Source organism: Bombina bombina, chromosome 8 (assembly GCF_027579735.1).
Source record: "Bombina bombina isolate aBomBom1 chromosome 8, aBomBom1.pri, whole genome shotgun sequence".
NCBI lineage: Eukaryota > Metazoa > Chordata > Amphibia > Anura > Bombinatoridae > Bombina > Bombina bombina.
The window spans coordinates 193482630-193503608 of NC_069506.1; the positions used below are offsets into that span (position 1 = coordinate 193482630).

The following is a 20979-nucleotide window of genomic DNA, read 5'->3' on the forward strand; positions in this document are numbered from 1 at the left end:
CTCGCCTTATCTTGTTTTCCATTCCGATAAGGTGGTTTTGCATACCAAACCTGGATTCCTTCCTATGGTTGTTACTAATAAGAATATTAATCAGGAAATTGTTGTTCCTTCTCTGTGTCCTAACCCTTCTTCTAAGAAGGAGCGTTTGTTACACAACTTGGACGTGGTTCGTGCTTTGAAGTTTTACTTGCAAGCGACCAAAGATTTCCGTCAAACATCTTCTTTGTTTGTTGTCTATTCTGGAAAACGTAGAGGTCAAAAAGCTACGGCTACCTCTCTTTCCTTTTGGCTGAAAAGCATCATCCGTTTGGCATACGAGACTGCTGGACAGCAGCCTCCTGAAAGAATTACAACTCACTCTACTAGAGCGGTGGCTTCCACATGGGCTTTTAAAAATGATGCTTCTTTTGAACAGATTTGTAAGGCTGCGACTTGGTCTTCACTTCATACCTTTTCCAAATTTTACAAATTTGATACTTTTGCTTCTTCGGAGGCTATTTTTGGTAGAAAAGTTCTTCAAGCAGTGGTGCCTGCTGTTTAGGCATCTGTCTTGTCCCTCCCGTTCATCCGTGTCCTGTAGCTTTGGTATTGTATCCCACAAGTAAAGGATGAATCTGTGGATTTCTTCTATGATACGACGAGTCCACGGCCCGCCCTGTCAATTTAAGACAGATTATATTTTTTGATTTAAAACTTCAGTCACCTCTGCACCTTTTAGTTTCTCCTTTTTCTTCCTATACCTTCGGTCGAATGACTGGGGGGTGGAGTCAAGGGAGGAGCTATATAGACAGCTCTGCTGTGGTGCTCTTTGCCACTTCCTGTAAGCAGGAGGATAATATCCCACAAGTAAAGGATGAATCAGTGGACTAGTCGTATCATAGAAGAAATCAATTTATCAGGTAAGCATAAATTTACTTTTTTTTGTTCCTGAGCCTTCTGAAAAGAGGCATCCTTTACCAGACTGTTGTTTAGGTAAGGAGCTACTACCCTGGCCTTGGACTGTAAGCCCTGTGTTTCTTTGGAACAATGAAAAGGTTTGAATAGACCCTGAATATGTTACTCCTTGTGGAGTAATGACTCGCATTGCTTCTAGGTCTGTTACACATGCCAAGAAAGCTCTGGTCTTTAAAGGATCTTTTGGAACATGAAAGAGGAAGGCAAGACCTAAAGCCTTTTGTGATACCCCTGGGAAAATGTGTTCATTACCCAAGGAACTTGAACCAATTTTTCCCAATCCTCCTGAAAAGATTCAATCTCCTCCCCACCAGAATGGAGTCTGGGTTTGGGGCCGCACTTTCATGCTGATTTGGAGGAAGGTACAGTTTTGTTTTCTCTTGTTAAGTGTATCCAGTCCACGGATCATCCATTACTTATGGGATATTCTCCTCCCCAATAGGATGTCTCAAGAGGATCACCCACAGCAGAGCCGTTATATAGCTCCTCCCCTCACTGTCATATCCAGTCATTCTCTTGCAACTCTCAACAAAGATGGATGTAGTAAGAGGAGTGTGGTGTATTATAGTTAGTTTTTAACTTCAATCAAAAGTTTATTTTTAAATGGTACCGGAGTGTACTGTTTTATCAAAGGCAGCATTAGAAGAAGAATCTGCCTGTGATTTCTATGATCTTAGCAGAAGTAACTAAGATCCATTGCTGTTCTCACATATTCTGAGGAGTGAGGTAACTTCAGAGATCGAATGGCGTGCAGGTTTTCCTGCAATAAGGTATGTGCAGTAAACATATTTCTAGGGATGGAACTTGCTAGAAAAATGCTGCCGATACCGGATTAATGTAAGTTAAGCCTAAATGCAGTGATTTAATAGCGACTGGTATCAGGCTTATTAACAGAGATACATACTCTTATAAAAGTGTAATATAAAACGTTTGCTGGCATGTTAATCGTTTTTATATATGTTTGGTGACAAAACTTATTGGGGCCTAGTTTTTTCTCCACATGGCTGGCTTGAATTTTGCCTAGAAACAGTTTCCTGAGGTTTTCCACTGTTGTAATATGAGTGGGAGGGACCTATTTTAGCGCTTTTCTGCGCAGCTAAAATTACAGACAGAGACATTCAGCTTTCTTCTGCTTGATACAGGACATCTCTGAAGGGCTCTAAAGGCTTCAAAAGTCGTGTTTGAGGAGGGTAACAACCACAGTAGACTGTGGCAGTTGTGACTGTGTTTAAAAAGGTTTTTTGTCATTTATTATTCCGTTTTTGGTATTAAGGGGTTAATCATCCATTTGCAAGTGGGTGCAATGCTCTGCTAACTTGTTACATACACTGTAAAAATTTTGTTTGTGTAACTGCCTTTTTTCACTGTTATTTCAAATTTTGCAAAATTTGTTTCTCTTAAAGGCACAGTAACGTTTTTTATATTGCTTGTTAACTTGGTTTAAAGTGTTTTCCAAGCTTGCTAGTCCCATTGCTAGTCTGTACAAACATGTCTGACACAGAGGAAACTACTTGTTCATTATGTTTAAAAGCCATGGTGGAGCCCCATAGGAGATCGTGTACTAAATGTATTAATTTCACCTTAAACAGTAAAAATCAGTCTTTATCTATAAAAGAATTGTCACCAGAGGGGTCTGTCGAGGGGGAAGTTATGCCGACTAACTCTTTCCACGTGTCGGACCCTTCGCCTCCCGCTCGAGGGACGCACGCTAATATGGCGCCAAGTACATCAGGGATGCCCATAGCGATTACTTTGCAGGACATGGCTGCAATCATGAATAATACCCTGTCAGAGGTATTAGCCAGATTGCCTGAAATAAGAGGCAAACGCGATAGCTCTGGGGTTAGACGAGATACAGAGCGCGTAGATGCTGTAAGAGCCATGTCTGATACTGCGTCACAATATGCAGAACCTGAGGACGGAGAGCTTCAGTCTGTGGGTGACGTCTCTGAATCGGGGAGACCTGATTCAGAGATTTCTAATTTTAAATTTAAGCTTGAGAACCTCCGTACATTGCTTGGGGAGGTATTAGCTGCTCTGAACGACTGTGACACAATTGCAGTGCAAGAGAAATTGTGTAGGCTGGATAAATACTATGCAGTGCCGGCGAGCACTGATGTTTTTCCAATACCTAAAAGGCTTACAGAAATCATTAGTGGGGAGTGGGATAGACCCGGTGTGCCCTTTTCCCCACCTCCTATATTTAGAAAAATGTTTCCAATAGATGCCACTACACGGGACTTATGGCAGACAGTCCCTAAGGTGGAGGGAGCAGTTTCTACTTTAGCAAAGCGTACCACTATCCCTGTCGAGGACAGTTGTGCTTTCTCAGATCCAAAAGATAAAAAATTAGGTTACCTTAAGAAAATGTTTATTCAACAAGGTTTTATTTTACAGCCCCTTGCATGCATTGCGCCTGTCACTGTTGCGGCGGCGTTCTGGTTTGAGGCCCTGGAAGAGGCCATCCATACAGCTCCATTGACTGAAATTATTGACAAGCTTAGAACACTTAAGCTAGCTAACTCTTTTATTTCTGATGCCGTTGTTCATTTGACTAAACTAACGGCTAAAAATTCCGGATTCGCCATCCAGGCGCGCAGGGCGCTATGGCTTAAATCCTGGTCAGCTGATGTGACTTCGAAGTCTAAATTACTCAACATTCCTTTCAAGGGGCAGACCTTATTCGGGCCTGGTTTGAAGGAAATTATTGCTGACATTACTGGAGGTAAGGGTCATACCCTTCCTCAGGACAGGGCCAAATCAAAGGCCAAACAGTCTAATTTTCGTGCCTTTCGAAACTTCAAGGCAGGTGCAACATCAACTCCCTCTACCTCAAGACAAGAGGGAACTTTTGCTCAATCTAAGCAGGCCTGGAAACCTACCCAGGCCTGGAACAAGGGCAAGCAGGCCAGAAAGCCTGCTGCTGCCTCCAAGACAGCATGAAGGAGAGGCCCCCTATCCGACAACGGATCTAGTAGGGGGCAGACTCTCTCTCTTCGCCCAGGCGTGGGCAAGAGATGTTCAGGATCCCTGGGCGTTGGAGATCATATCTCAGGGATATCTTCTGGACTTCAGAGCTTCTCCCCCACAAGGGAGATTTCACCTTTCAAGATTATCTACGAACCAGATAAAGAAAGAGGCATTTCTAAGCTGCGTGCAAGACCACCTTGTAATGGGAGTGATCCATCCAGTTCCGTGGACGGAGCAAGGACAGGGATTTTATTCAAATCTGTTTGTGGTTCCCAAAAAAGAGGGAACCTTCAGACCAATTTTGGATTTAAAGATCCTAAACAAATTCCTCAGAGTGCCATCATTCAAGATGGAAACTATTCGAACCATCCTACCCATGATCCAAGAGGGTCAGTTCATGACCACAGTGGACTTAAAGGATGCTTACCTTCACATTCCGATTCACAAGAATCATCGGTTCCTGTGGTTTGCCTTTCTAGACAGGCATTACCAGTTTGTAGCTCTCCCATTCGGGTTGGCTACAGCCCCAAGAATTTTTACAAAGGTTCTGGGCTCACTCCTGGCGGTTCTAAGGCCGCGAGGCATAGCGGTGGCTCCCTATCTAGACAACATCCTGATACAGGCGTCAAGCTTTCAAATTGCCAAGTCTCATACAGAGATAGTACTGGCATTTCTGAGGTCGCATGGGTGGAAAGTGAACGAAGAAAAGAGTTCTCTATCCCCTCTCACAAGGGTTTCCTTCCTAGGGACTCTGATAGATTCTATAGAAATTAAAATTTACCTGACGGAGTCCAGGTTATCAAAACTTCTAAATGCTTGTCGTGTTCTTCACTCCATTCCGCGCCCCACGGTGGCTCAGTGCATGGAAGTAATCGGCTTAATGGTGGCGGCGATGGACATAGTGCCATTTGCGCGCCTGCATCTCAGACCGCTGCAATTATGCATGCTCAGCCAGTGGAATGGGGATTACAAAGATTTGTCCCCTCTACTAAATCTGGACCAGGAAACCAGAGCTTCTCTTCTCTGGTGGTTATCTCGGATCCATCTGTCCAAAGGTATGACCTTTCGCAGGCCAGATTGGACCATTGTAACAACAGACGCCAGCCTTCTAGTTTGGGGTGCAGTCTGGAACTCCCTGAAGGCTCAGGGCTCATGGACTCAGGAGGAGAAACTGCTTCCAATAAATATTCTGGAGTTAAGAGCAATATTCAATGCTCTTCTGGCTTGGCCTCAGTTAGCAAAACTGAGGTTCATCAGATTTCAGTCGGACAACATCACGACTGTGGCTTACATCAACCATCAAGGGGGGACCAGGAGTTCCCTAGCGATGTCAGAAGTCTCCAAGATAATTCGCTGGGCAGAGACTCACTCTTGCCACCTGTCAGCGATCCATATCCCAGGGGTAGAGAACTGGGAGGCGGATTTTCTAAGTTGTCAGACTTTTCATCCGGGGGAGTGGGAACTCCATCCGGAGGTGTTTGCTCAATTGGTTCTCCGTTGGGGCAAACCAGAACTGGATCTCATGGCGTCTCGCCAGAACGCCAAGCTTCCTTGTTACGGATCCAGGTCCAGGGACCCAGAAGCGGCACTGATAGATGTTCTAGCAGTGCCTTGGTTCTTCAACCTGGCTTATGTGTTTCCACCGTTTCCTCTGCTCCCTTGTCTGATTGCCAAAATCAGACAGGAGAGAGCTTCGGTGATATTGATAGCGCCTGCGTGGCCACGCAGGACCTGGTATGCAGACCTAGTGGACATGTCATCCTTTCCACCATGGACTCTGCCTCTGAGACAAGACCTTCTAATACAAGGTCCTTTCAATCATCCGAATCTACTTTCTCTGAGACTGACTGCATGGAGATTGAACGCTTGATCCTATCAAAGCGTGGCTTCTCCGAGTCAGTAATTGATACCTTAATACAGGCGCGAAAGCCTGTCACCAGGAAAATTTACCACAAGATATGGCGTAAATATCTTCATTGGTGTGAATCCAAGAATTACTCATGGAGTAGGGTTAGGATCCCTAGAATATTGTCCTTCCTCCAAGAGGGCTTGGATAAAGGATCATCATCTAGTTCTTTAAAGGGACAGATTTCTGCTCTGTCTATTCTTTTACACAAGCGTCTGGCAGACGTTCAGGCATTTTGTCAGGCTTTAGTTAGAATTAAGCCTGTGTTTAAACCTGTTGCTCCCCCATGGAGCTTAAACTTAGTTCTTAAAGTTCTTCAAGGAGTTCCGTTTGAACCCCTTCATTCTATTGATATCAAACTTCTATCATGGAAAGTTCTTTTTCTGATGGCTATTTCCTCGGCTCGAAGAGTCTCGGAGTTATCTGCCTTACATTGTGATTCTCCTTATCTGATCTTTCATTCAGATAAAGTAGTTCTGCGTACAAAACCTGGGTTTTTACCTAAGGTGGTTTCTAACAAGAATATCAATCAAGAGATTGTTGTTCCGTCATTATGCCCTAATCCTTCATCAAAGAAGGAACGTCTTTTGCATAATCTAGACGTAGTCCGTGCATTGAAGTTTTACTTGCAGGCTACTAAAGATTTTCGTCAAACATCTAACCTGTTTGTTGTTTACTCTGGACAGAGGAGAGGTCAAAAGGCCTCGGCAACCTCTCTGTCTTTTTGGCTTTGGAGTATAATCCGTTTAGTGTATGAGACTGCTGGACAGCAGCCCCCTGAAAGAATTACAGCTCATTCTACTTGAGCTGTGGCTTCCACCTGGGCCTTTAAAAATGAGGCCTCTGTTGAACAGATTTGCAAGGCTGCGACTTGGTCTTCGCTTCATACCTTTTCAAAATTTTACAAATTTGATACTTTTGCTTCTTCGGAGGCTGTTTTTGTGAGAAAGGTTCTTCAGGCAGTGGTTCCTTCCGTTTGAGTTCCTGCCTTTTCCCTCCCATCATCCGTGTACTTTAGCTTTGGTATTGGTATCCCATAAGTATTGGATGATCCGTGGACTGGATACACTTAACAAGAGAAAACATAATTTATGCTTACCTGATAAATTTATTTCTCTTGTAGTGTATCCAGTCCACGGCCCGCCCTGTCCTTTTAAGGCAGGTCTAAATTTTAATCAAATTTCGGTCACCACTGCACCCTATGGTTTCTCCTTTCTAGGTTTGTTTCGGTCGAATGACTGGATATGACAGTGAGGGGAGGAGCTATATAACAGCTCTGCTGTGGGTGATCCTCTTGCAACGTCCTGTTGGGGAGGAGAATATCCCATAAGTAATGGATGATCCGTGGACTGGATACACTACAAGAGAAATAAATTTATCAGGTAAGCATAAATTATGTTTTTTTTAATCTGTTTGGACTTAGAGCAAGAGGAACCCGGCATCCACATGAACTTGGAGATGTCTTACTTCAGAGACACTGAAGAGGAGGATCTTTGTGCATTGGAAAAATTAAAATTGCCCTTGGCTTTTTTGTCGTTCAGCGGGAAAGCTCCTTTACCTCTAGTGATTAGCAATATCATCATCCAGTCCAGGTCGAAACAATTTCTTTCCCCTCAAATGGGAGGGAATGAAGTCTGCTTTTATATACTATATATGTCATAGCAGCATTCTTTGCATTAATGCAAGTTATTTCAACAGCTGCATCACAAATAAAACTTCTCACAGTCTTGACCATCCTCATGCAATCCTGAATTTAATTAAGGGAAGCTTCTTGTAAAATTAAGTCGGAGATGTCACACCGTACTGCAGTAGCTGCAGATATGCAGCCTACACTAAGAGCTGGATGAAACATATAGTCTGCCAGCTAAAAGGATCTCCTGAGGAAACCTTAGTTTATTTTGCGTCAAATCCTGTCCTCTAAAAGAATGTTTGTCTGCCTATCTTTGTAATGGTCTCCCAAACCTCCCAGATTTTTCATAAGATAAAGGGAACATGTGTTTTAATTTGGGGAACAAACAAAAGGAATGCCTGGTTTGTTATATTCCTTGGTCATTAATTAGCTCAGAAACCGCATCAGGAACCTGGAAGGTAGCTAGATTTTTATTTATTTTTTGCTGCTATAAGGAATTTATCAATCTTTTTCACAGATTGTTTGTCTGCAGATGGAGGGTACTCAGTCTCCAAGGCAAAAAAAACTTGATGCAATATAACATGCATGTGCACTAATTTAAATTTAAAAGTCCCCCGTTCTGATGAAGTAGCAGAAGATGTGGGTTTCTAAATAATTGTCCTCAGCTGAGGAGGAGAGTTCTAATTCAGTTATACTCCTGGAGGTAAGGCTAACTAGACAGATCGCTTCTTAGAGATGTACCATTGAGCCCAGGGCCTGCAAAGGGTTATTTCTGTCCTTTTGCCTGCGCTGCATTTAACTGGTGGAGGCAGGGAAGCCATCAGTTGTGAAATTGCAGCGTGAATGTACTATTTTAAGTTAGAAGGCAGGTCCGTGGAACTATCCAGGGGATAACCCTGGTGGTTAACAAATCCCTGAGTGCTGTGATACAAATGCAACTCTGCATGACCCTGACTAGCAATAGACACAGACTTTGCACTAGGTTACAAAGCTGAGTAAGGGGACATCAACACTTCCATACATAGCAAACACACATGAGATGTGATTAAAATGTCAGTAGATTGTCTTAAGGGATCAGCAATATTCCCTAAGACTTTAGCTGCACCAGTTGCATAATGATGTTGAATAGTAAGGACAGACAAGTATCAAAAATTAGATATTAACACAGAAATACAGTATAACAAGCACATAAATGGTTAACCTCAGGGGAACACACAAATATTGGAACAATGTGAGACTAAAGCCCTGTGAGGGAGTCTAAATAAATGGGTTACTGTCTCCTAATGATAGTTTAAATAAATACAAATGTATGCAAAGTTCTTTTTGTTAAGGGTACTTATATTTGGTGGGGAAAAAAACCTGAGCTCTGTGCACAGTTCAGAAACTGAAAATAAGCTCCCCAAGCTTCAGAAATGATCAGGATTAGCTGAGAACTTGCTGAGAATGAAGACCAAAGCTCTGGTATGTGCTTAAACCTGCAGTGAAAAATTTAGAGAGACATCTCAATGTGCCTAAAACTGTATGTAGTGTTATATCCAACTTGGTTCCCAGGCTATGTAAATCATGTGTACATGTTCATGCTAATAGCCTGTGGACTATGTGAGTGCAAATACCTACTCAACTGGCGGCACTCACTCTATGGTGCTTTCCAAGCTTAAGGAAACCTGCTTTCAGTAGAAGCCCGTCTGTGTAGTACTGACACCGGATCTAAAGGGCCAACAGGAGATGGCTGCAGGATGAATCCCAGCGACGCCTGAGGCAGGCTAGTAACAAACTCTCTCACTGCCAGTTCTCCTGTAACTCCTCTGTCCCATTCCTGACTCTGAGGTGGATAATCTGTATCAGATTAGTTAAAAAAAAAAAAACCAAAACAACTCTCAATCGATCAGCACTTCATTTCATCATCACATCTTGCTGGAGGCAAACAATTGACTATGGAATCATGGGCAAGTGGGAGGGATTAAAGATCTGTTGTGTGGGGTGTTTTGCCTCCTTCTCTAGGACTTGACTTTAATCCCACATGTGATAGCTCGTGGACTCTAACATCTAATCAAAGAAAATGAAGTTGACCATCAAACCAGTTTTTATAATAACTTTCATATTACCATGAAGATTTCTCATGTTAAAGAAGGAAAACAAAACACTTTGTGATGTTACAGGGACATGAAACCCAAAGATTTTCTTTCAGGATTCAGATAGAGAATACCATTTTAAACAACTTTCTAATTTACTTCTATTATCTAATCTGTTTTATTCTCTTGGTATCATTTGTTAAAGGAGCAGCAATGCACTACTGGTTTCTAACTGAACACATGGGTGAGCCAATGACAATCAGTTTATATATGCAGCCACCAATTAACAGCTAGAATCTAGGTTCTCTGCTGCACATGAACTTGCCTAGATAAACATTTCAGCAAAGTATAACAAGAGCAGGAAGCAAATTAAATAATAGAAGTAAATTGGAAAGTTGTTTGAAATTGTATCTGTATCTGAATCATGAAAGAACATTTTTGGGTTTCATGTCCCTTTAATTAAAAGTCCAGCTGTTTGTAGATCACCTTCTTAAGAGCTAACTACAACAGTGCAACTCTTGGCAGGGCCCTCTACCCTATAATTGTTTTGTTGTACTCCCCCTTTGTTTATAGCGCTGCGGAATCTGTTGGCGCGCTACAAATAACCAATAATAATAATGCTGCTTTTAAATTCACACTAGACAGCTTTGTGTTCCTTATTCCTTTTTTATCAGTTAGGTAATAAAAAGTAGATGTTCTAGTGTTATGACACACAATGCTGAAGTCAATTCTGTCTTGTCTTTTCATACATTCTGCTATATCGGCCTGTACCTCTTTACTAAAGGTTAGTTTTACCGTTTTACAGTAATGTTCATGTCTTCAGATTCATTTCTTGCTCTCTCTGAATTTTTAGGTTTATTTTCCCTACCTTCTGATTAATAAAAAGCGATATGCTGGGCTTTATTTTTCATCCAGTCCAAACACTCATGACAAGATGGACTGCAAGGGAATAGAGACAGTTCGAAGAGACAACTGCCCACTTGTGGCTAACCTTATTAACACCTGTCTGCAGAAACTCCTGATTGATAGGTGAGTACAGCTGGGAAGCTTACGAATAGAGGGGAAATATTTTATTGCCATAGCTAAAGACCCATCTGGTAAGAGCCATGGGTCTGACTAGGGTATAATTAAAATATAACATTAACCAGTGGAAATCAAGATTACTTCTGATGGTAACCAATGCAAGTAAATTGTTTAGCAGATGACACCGCTTCTCGCTGCCCTTCCTGTGCATTCCACCTCCAGTTGTTTTAGGTTACTACATGAAGAAGGTTCCTCTCTTTGTAGCTCTACTTCTTTGGTTCCTCTCTTCCTACACCATGGCTCCCTGTTGATCTGCTTGACCTATCCTGGCTCAGTCCTTGCATGGTTTCTGTTTCTACTACAACTTTCCAGTTTGTCTCATCTAATTTGCTTGATTCTCTTGGAATCCTTTGTTGGAAAGCATACTTAGGTAGGCTCAGGATTAGCAATGCACTACTGGGAACTAGTTGGTGATTGTTGGCTGCACATATATGCTTCTCTTTATAGGCTCACCGGATACGTTTAGCTTGCTTCCTGTAGTGCATTACTGCTCCTCCAACAAAGGATCCCAAGAGAATGAAGGAAACATGATAATAGAAGTAAATTGGAAAGTTGTTTAAAAATATGTGCTCTATTTGAATAATGAAGGAACCTTTTGGGTTTCATGTTTCTTTAAGGTAGCCCCCTTTTACACTGTATACCACAAGCCCCCCTCCACCTTCTTACTGCTTGCAACTTTTTTAATTACTATTCAGTCATTGTGTACAGGGTTCTCTCACATTCCCTAATAATTAGGATCTTGGAAACAATTTGGACAGTCCTCATCCATGACACACTGAGAATAACTACATTTAGTGGGCACTCTTCTTATTCTTGGAATTTTCTACTTTCTCTTTTCTTTTGGTACACCACAGAGGTTTAATTTCCCACAATTCTAGACCTTTTTAAAACAAATTGGCCTCCTTTTTACTGCAACTAATTTTTAATAGTCAAATTACACTCACCATTTGCCTTATTTTGAAGCGCCAATTTGGCTTTAGTCTACAAACATGACTAGCCACAGTCATAATGCTAGTATAAAGTGCATTGTTAACGCCAGTTTGGTGGATAAGATGTGTAACAGGGTTAGCCTTGGGATATCTGCGGGATTCATTTCAAGTTATGTGAATTAGAAAAGTCTCAATTTTCAGATCTAAATTAAATGAAAAGGGGTCAAAATAAATAATGAAAGTATATTACAAAGTTATAAAAATCTCAAGGTTTTTACAGTCCCTTTTAACTGGTGTGTATTAATGGTAACGGTTTTCTTTTCAAGCAGTAATAGCATCAAGTGGAGGTAAAGCAAGCGCTATAGTTACATTGCAGCATCTCCCTTCATACTATTTTCTCAGATATTAATTAAAACAGAACTACACACATAGTAAAAAACAAATAGTAACACATTGATAGATCCTCCATATTAAAGTACTAGAGAGGGACAGTGTGTTGTTAGTCTTCTGCACTATACTGGCTCTTTTTCAGACGTTTATCTCCATAGACAACAGACTGAGGAAGGGGAAACCCTACATCTGGAACATATTTTTGTACCACAGAACCATGAGAAATTTTATGACTTTATAAAAAAAAAACAAGAACCTCCACTCTGTTGCTTGGGTAGTAACTGCTAATAGTATTACAAGTGGACTTTCTAGACACCGGTCTCTTGGAACAGCCTCTAACAATACAGTACCCTTAGATGTACCACTTATTTACATCTAGCCAGTATAGTTTTCTCCACTTCACTTTTGGTCACAAGTGTTTCCAGTCTGTGGCCTTACTCTTGGTCTAGCCACATCCCACCATGTTTTCACCAAGATCCTTGACACTCCTCTTTACATTGCACCTAAAAGCGCAATCATACAGTCTAGAGGAATCTCCTCCAACTGAGCTTCTTCTATGCCTCTAACATTAGTTGAATGCCCAAGTAATTGTCTTACATCCTCAGCTAGTTTTACCTTTTTAGGCAGCAGTTCAAAATCATTTCTCATGACCATTTTACTCATTACTGTTCCTCTGCAGATTTTTCTTTCTCGTCGTCTTCAGCAAGATAGGGCTACATCACACATTTACATGAGATTTAGGAGACTCATGTTGATGCAGTATAAACCTTTGATTCAGCTGTCTTTTAGCGGGACTCTTTGTCCAAAGTTATAGGTGGATAATTCTCAAAAAAGACACAGGCCCACTAAGGTTGTTGATCAGTTTGGTTGAACTCTTAGCAGGTATGGTTTGTTAGAAAGGTGACTCTTCTTATAAATGTTTTTATATTTAGGATTATCACTCTTACCTTACTTCATTGGCTGGAGTTTCTCAGAAGTAATGAAGTCACAGTGCCATGCAGGAAATAACCAAGATCTGACCTTGGCAAAGATGCATTTTTATCCCATTTAGGAATTTAAATTCCTGGAGATTACAGCTAGAAAGTGGAGTTCTTTGGCTCCATTGCAGAGTTGTCTCTTGTCCTTCTGCCTTTTTCAAAGCTCACTGATGGATAGAGTATCCATTCACTAGAATTATGTGGTAAAGCTGGACGGAGAGGGAAAGGGACATGGAGAAGGAGGGGTTTTCTGCTGGTATCAATCCGGTTTTCTAGAATAATCTTTTACTTTGTGTTGTCACTGAGAACATGACAAAAGGAATCCAGTTGTAAATACAAAAAAAAAGGGTTTTGGTAATCAGTTGTCAGGCATGAGGTTTATGTCTCCAGTGGAAACGGTCCTAAAAGGGACATAAATGTAAAAAGAAACATTTTATTATTGCTTTATTGTTTGCATATAATGCATCCGATGTGTTCAGCTAGCTCCCAGTAGTGCAATGCTGACTTTTATCTATTTGTATAACCCCTGAAAAGGGATTAAATGCATAGTTAAAGTCAGCTACAAAGCGGCAATGTACTGCTGAGAGCTAGCTGAGCACTTCTGATGAGCTAATGATAATTATGTGTGCATTGCATTGCTGTTCTGGAGTTTATCTAGGTATGTATTTCCAGAAAGGATACAAAGAACAAAGGACATTTGACTATATAAGTACACTGAAAACTTAAAATGACATGCGCTATTTTAACCATAAAAGTTACATTTTGTTTTTTATGTTCCGTTTAAAGTCCTTACATCATGTTTTTCTTGATACTTTTATTATCTCATATTAGTAAAAAGTGTGCTCTTAAAACCCACATTTTTTCTTTCATGAGTCCGATAGAACAAACAATTTTAAACAACTTTCAAATTTACTTCTGTTATCAAATTTTCTCAATTTTTTTTGTCATCCTTTGTTGAAAAGCAGGAAGGTAAGCTCAAGAGTGTGCACGTGTCTGCAGCACTATATGGCAGCAGTTTTGCAGCAATGTTATACATTAGCTGGAGCACTAGATGGCAGCACTATTTCCTGTTATGTAGTGCTTCAGGCACGTGCACGCTGCCTACCTAGGTATCTCTTCAACAAAGAATATCATAAGAACAAAGCAAATTTCATAATAGAAGTAAATTGGAAACTTTTAAAATTGTATTTTCTATCTGAATAATGAAAGAAAACTTTGGGGTTTAATGTCCCTTTAAAATGTTTTGCTTATGAATGCTACATTATATACGTGCATGATAGGACAATGTATCAGTTTCTCACTATGTACTGGGTAAGTTTGTTTTACAATTAGTCATTTACATAAATCTCTACATTAGTCATAACCTCTACATTAGTCATTTGCCGTTCACAAAGACAAGGGACGCTTCTGTACACATAAAAACACGCAATACAGTACTTTAAAAAACAAACAAACAAGAAACAAAAAAAACAACACTTTTTTACACATTTTAAAAACAAAAGGATAAAAATATCAGTATAGCAGACTATATCATGCAGGAACTCTTGCAGTCCTAGGTACATATTGTAATGTCACCTAATATTGTGTATCATTAATTGCTTTTCTTTAAGGGTATTGTTTAAAGGGACAGTCAAGTCCAAAAAAAACGTTCATGTTTTAAATAGGGCATGCAATTTTAAACAACTTCCCAATTTACTTTTATCACCAATTTTGCTTTGTTCTCTTGGTATTCTTAGTTGAAAGCTAAAACTAGGAGGTTCATATGCTAATTTCTTAGACCTTGAAGACTGCCTCTAATCTGAATACATTTTGACCACTAGAGGGCATTAGTTCACATGTTTCATATAGATAACATTGAGCTCATGCACGTAAAGTGACCTAGGACTGAGCACTGATTGGCTAAACTGCATGTCTGTCAAAAGAACTGAAATAAGGGGGCAGTCAGCAGAAGCTTAGATACAAGATAATTACAGAGGTAAAACGTGTATTATTATAACTGTGTTGGTTATGCAAAACTGGGGGAATGGGTAATAAAAGGATTATCTTTCTTTTTAAACAACAAAAATTATGGTGTTGACTGTCCCTTTAAGCTCCAGATTCATTATTTTAGGAAGGCTCCACTTTTCTTTGACAGAGAAATCTTTAAATTGTATTTTATTCCTTACCGATCCAGTGAAACTGTACTGTTATTATTTTTATAGAGACCCCATGGGAGCTGTAGAACATGCTAAGGATGTGATATCTGATTTACTGTGTAATCGAATAGACATCTCGCAGTTGGTGATTACTAAAGAGCTAACCCGAACTGCTGATGAGTATGCTGGAAAGCAAGCCCACGTGGAACTGGCGGAAAGGTAAAAGACAGAACTGGTAGTAACATTTGAGAATATTGTATATTTATTTGTATGCATTTTTATGTTGTGAGTATTTAGTCAGTAATGAGAGGTGCATTATGTGTATGAGGAGCACTTATTGATGCCCACGCCTAAGATCATGCTTTGGTATTTGCCATTTCAATTTCTCTCTTGTCCCACTTGGTTGCCTGATATTATTGAGACAGGTGAAAGCAGGCATTGTGTGACCTCCGATTCTGCAGGTTGCACACTTTTACCCTGCCACAAAGCAGTGTTGCTTTTAACCTCAGTGAAGCCTGCATGCAATGATCTGTAACTGAGAGGAAACTCAGAAATAGCTTGTCCCACCCAGGGCAGCAGCTGTGTCTGCAACTGCCTCTTGTTGTGGAAGGAGGAGGAGGTGGGGAGAGCTATGTGGAAATAAATAAAGCAATGGCTAAAAGAAATTGCATGGACTTCCTGTAACTCTTAGATTCTAGCTGTTCCTTGCTCAATTGCTAGCCACAGTTGTTTTCAAGCGCCGCATATTTCTGCATTTTTTTTTCCACCAAAGTGCCTGCACTTTAATAAGAAATCCTGGATTATTCTCAAATATTTTGTCATGCAATTTTTTTCACACAGTTTCATAAAAGCTACTTTCACTACCCAGTAATTTCGTGACCGGAAGCAACATCATTACAAGCTCTGTTCTGAGCTACTTTTTCATGCAGTTGCTTAAATGTAATATTATTTGGATTTGTTATGGCTCTTAAACAATAAGAAACAGACCTTAATGTTTGTGTACCAATTGTAAATGACTGTAAATGTGATCCCAACTTTTGCTTTGGGTATTTCATAACTTGGTTGGTTTTAATTCTCAAAGGGGAGCCAGTTTGTATACAAGTTAAACAAGGTTAGCATTATTTATTAAAGTATGAAAATGTTATATTGTGCTGAGGAATGTAAGGTGTATATATATTCTATAACAAATATCACGTTACAGTACAATCTCTTAAAAGGGGCGTAAAAGTGCATTTTAGAGTCAGAAGCATCTTTTTTTCACTTGAAAAAATGCAGTTAAAATGGTCAGTGGTAACTTTTGCTATATAGGTAGCCCACTGCCATATGACGCACTATTCTGTCTCATATGCTCCATGTGCCCTTGACGTCACAAATGCTCATAACATTCCTCCACATTGGCAGTTCATTTGTGTACTTAATCAAAGTGTTCACTTCCTGCCACTCAGTACCTGTGTTGTTGTTGTTTTAGTATTCAAGTACATTTTTTATGCAAAATAAACCCCAAAAAACTTTGTACTAGAAAACAATGTCATTTTATATCCATTTAAAGGGACGGTAAAGTCAAAATGAAACTTTCAGAATTCGGATAGAGCATGCAATTTAAATAACTTTTCCATTTACTTCTATTATTAACTTTGCTTTGTTCTCTGAGCTTGGGAGTGTGCATGTGTCTTTAGAAACTCTATGGCAACATTGTATAACAAAGCTACAAATATTGTTGCATAACACTTCTGCCATAGAATACTAGACACGTGCACACTCCTGAGTTCTTATGAGCCTACCTAGTTTTACTCTTTAATAAAAGATACCAATGAACGAGGTAAATTTGATAACAGAAGTAAATTGGAAAGTTTAAAATTGCATGCTCTATCTGAATCATGAGAGTTTAATTTTAACTTTATTGTTTATTTTTTTTTCTTGAAAATTCCTTTTAAGAAGAATGATATATTCTATACAAGGTAACACAAGAATAAAGCAAAAATACAAAATGTCTGGGATGTGAAGGGATTGGGAATGATAAATAAATGTGATGCCAGCTAAATTCAATAGTGATATAAGCAGCCTGGAGGTGCCATATATTTGGTGGCTCGGTTTGTGTAACATATATCCATCTTTTTTGTATAGCTAAGCTGAAAATGCACAGGAGTATGTTTCACTTTTACATAGAACCATTTTGTCATTTCCATTATTACTCTTGTTCATGTGGAGTGTGCCCACATTGTCCCTGCTCAGAGATGGAGTGACTGAGTATGATGAATTGCAAACTACTGCCATCTGTAGGTACATGCCCCAATGCAAAGTAAAAGCTATCAATCTAATCACTTTTATTTATTTTATTCAACATTGAAATGGACTCCTCCTTGACCACTGTATTCCTGAAACACTTGCAGGGCTGTCACAGTTAAAATTCTACAAATGTAAATAAAAATATATATTTATAATGCAAAGTAAGTTGTTCATATATACACAAACCAAATTAGTCTGTTCTTTATTTTATTTTTTAAACAAATATCGTCACATGAGCCTCTTCTGAGAAATGTAAATAAAATAATTATTTTACAGTATAATTCAGACAGAGTTTTGTACACTTTCTTCTGCAGCTGAGTGGTGACTGGGGGGGGGGGGGGGGGGAGACGACCATGTCCTTCCTGTACATTATATTCTTTTACATGTTGTTTAACTTACAGGACATAGTACTTGCTGACCAGGTGTTTCTCCCTTCCCTACCCCCTCATTTCTGCGGTATGGCAAGTACCTTGGGCACCTTTTCCTTTCCACCCACCTCTAATTTGTGGGTGGGGGCCCTTCTAACGCTGGTGTTTTGTGCTCTGCTGACTTCGTGCATATGAGAATACAATGACGGATTCCCCTGAGTATCTGTGTATTAGGCTGAGACGATGTTCAGTTGCATGCATGAGACTGAACAGTTGTTGTGGTGCTGAGTCTTTTTCACATTCCCAAATCTATTCCATTCTCTTACACTGCAGCAGAATTGTTTGGTTGGTACAGTACAGTAACATGGGTCAAGGAAAACCATTTGCTAACACCATAAAGTCCGTGGTGCAGACTTCAAGGGCTTTTCCTCATCACGACTTCCATAGAAATAAAATAAAAACTTTGCCAAATAACGCACGTTTGTCGCAAACATTTTTATTTAATTTTACTTAGTACAAGAATAAAGAATCTCACTGTGTCATCCTATTTAGTACATCTCTCACTTGGTATTACAGCTTTTTTTCTGTGGAGGACATAGGTTACATCAACAAGCTGCAGAATAAAGTGCCATATTGGCATCTTGTGCTGTGCATGCCCTTTCCTTTCCCACTCACTGGTACAGTTAGATGCCTTCACTTTCACAATACACAGAGTTGCTGACAATGAGTGAAAAGTAACCTTTATAAAATTAAAAAAAAATAGCCAGAACACATAGGGAACACTAACAATATGTATAAACAATAGAAAATCAATTCTAATTTCTCACTATCCTTTGCATTCTCATGTGTGTTTTGATATAGACATGACAAAGTAAAATAGAAAATAATGTGCACTAAATAGTATATATAGCCAGCATTATATATTGTGTTATTAAACCTCATGATTAACAAAGCGTGTGCTTAAAGATAAATATGTTTAGGTGATAGACTAGGAGCTCTGCTTTCATTTTGGAATTTATTTGAATCATTTAGGTGATTGGTGACTTTTTCTAATGTGCATGCAAGTCCCAGGTCAGGCCTACATGGGATTTTAGAGTATAATTTTCCGTTTGATAACCAACTCTGACGCTCAAAGTAATTTTGTATTAGAGCCACCATGCATCTGAGCACTTATTGACTCCTCACTATTGTCCGATGAGGAAGGCAAACTGCCTATTAGTGTCTCAGACAAAGACTATAGAGTTTCTCTGTAAGTCCCCTGAACTGAACTTTTGACTAGATAAAGGCATCCATGAATTTATTTTGTATTCTTAGTAATGTAATATATTTTGACAAAGAACTCCAATCATGAGACTCTCCTTACTGCACAAAAACGAAGCCTTACTGCACAAAAATGATGCAGAGAAGAACCTTGATGCACTTACTGTATGTTTACAACTGAATTGTATAAAGCTTCTTTTTAAAGAGGAATACATATTGAGGGTTATAAAGCTAACAGTCTAAAATGAGCTAATGTTAGAGACGTTAAACACTAAATGCATTTTCTTAGTATAGTATTGAAGTTATTTCCACCTTCCTCTATTTATGGGTGCTGCCATGTTGAAATCTAGCTTTCACTACATTCCTGTGCTGATATGGTTGCACATGTGCAGTAACTCTCCTTCAGATACTTGAAGTGTAATCTAGGATCCAAAATGGCAGCACCCATAAACAGAGGGTGGTGCATAAAATGTATCTAGTAATTAATGTTCTTTTAAATGTTTTTAGGCATTGGAACCTGGCTGATCATCCTACTAAAGCGTTGGTTGCCTCATGGGCATTCAGAAATGGAGCCTTTGTTATATAGTTGTGCAGAACAGCCTCATAATCTTCACTGCACACGTTCTCACCACGTGTTTGCATCATTTAGTCAATTGGAAAAAAGATTTTACAGATTGTAGTTACAGTTTAACCCGTTTATTTTTCACACTCTGTTACCTCCATCTTCAGATGTTGTATAGTTACGAAATGCTTGTGGCTAATTGCCAAATGTTGTCGCTGTTAACAGGAGAGAAATTAGATGTTAATTTTTATTTAAATGTGTGGAATATACTCTATATATGTTCGTCATAAAATTGTTTAAACTTTTTTATAAAGCATGGTAGACGTGGAGAGAAAAGAGCCTTAAAGGAAGTTGCCCTGCTCCCTCCCTAAAGGATACAGAAGGGTCAGTCAGTCCTTGGTTTGTCCTGCTGCAGCTGCTAATTGGCTGAGCTTTCCTCACTTTTTGTGAGTGGTGATACTTGACGTGCACAAATTGCTCTTTTTAGTGTTATCGATATATGTATAGTATATATATCTGTATGTATGTGTTACTGGTAAAGTAAGAAATTCAGGTTTTAGGATTATCTGTGTAAAACGGGCATTACCCAAGCGGCTGTGGGTAAAGCCCGATTTACTGTAATTCCCCCATGTACACTATTTCTTTTGCCTCCACTTTGGGGGGGATTAAGGAAGGCGCCCGACTGATCTAGACAGATTAGAAAGCTTTAGCGAATCTGCCCTATGTGTTTTTAGAGGGACAATAAATATATTGTAAAAGAAACTCATTCAATGCACTACCCAATATATACTATTTTTTTTCCTTTTTTTTTTTTTTTTTAATTTCACTGACTACCCTTCTACAGTAGATATTTTTTCCATGTCCATCATATTGCCCCTAATGATACTGTGAAAAAATAGCTCCATCTGGTGGTCAGGGAATTAAAAATAAAAATGGGCTTTTATTTAAAACTTTTTACTCTATCTGAATCATTAAAGGGACAGTTTACTCAAAAAATTTCTCCCCTTTAATTTGTTCCTAATAATCCACTTTACCAGCTGGAGTGTATTAAATTGTTTACAAGTAGCTCCATTACCCTTATATTGGCATTTGAAATAGTTAATTTAGCATGTGGTATCCCCACCTATTCTGAAAGTTTGTGGCCGCAGGTCCAAGCTATAGATAAGCTTTGTAAACACAGCCAGCAGAAATTACACTCCAAGTGAGATATAGCAGAGATAAGGTAATACAATGTTGATTTTCTATTGTTCTCTCCAAGTACTGGTGATGGTTTTATGGACAGATATAAGATAAAGAAGCAGGTGTATGTACACAATGTGATACAGTAATGAGATCTGATTATATCTACAAGCTCAACCCATTTTATTAGGCTGTGGCTTCAAAACACAAAATAAGAGCATTAATATACACAAATAAACCTTAAAAAACTAATTTTCATAAATTTTTACTCTGCAGTT

At 39.4% G+C, this 20979-nt stretch overlaps 1 protein-coding gene across 1 annotated transcript in view; it reads left to right on the plus strand.

Moving 5' to 3' along the window:
• Positions 1–20979, plus strand: part of POLD1 (DNA polymerase delta 1, catalytic subunit) — a 384813-nt gene that overhangs the window by 301512 nt on the left and 62322 nt on the right. Inside the window, exons 20-21 of the mRNA XM_053690816.1 lie at positions 10386–10561; positions 15113–15265. Of these exons, the coding sequence (XP_053546791.1) occupies positions 10386–10561; positions 15113–15265 (329 nt within the window). The remainder of the gene's footprint in view (positions 1–10385; positions 10562–15112; positions 15266–20979) is intronic.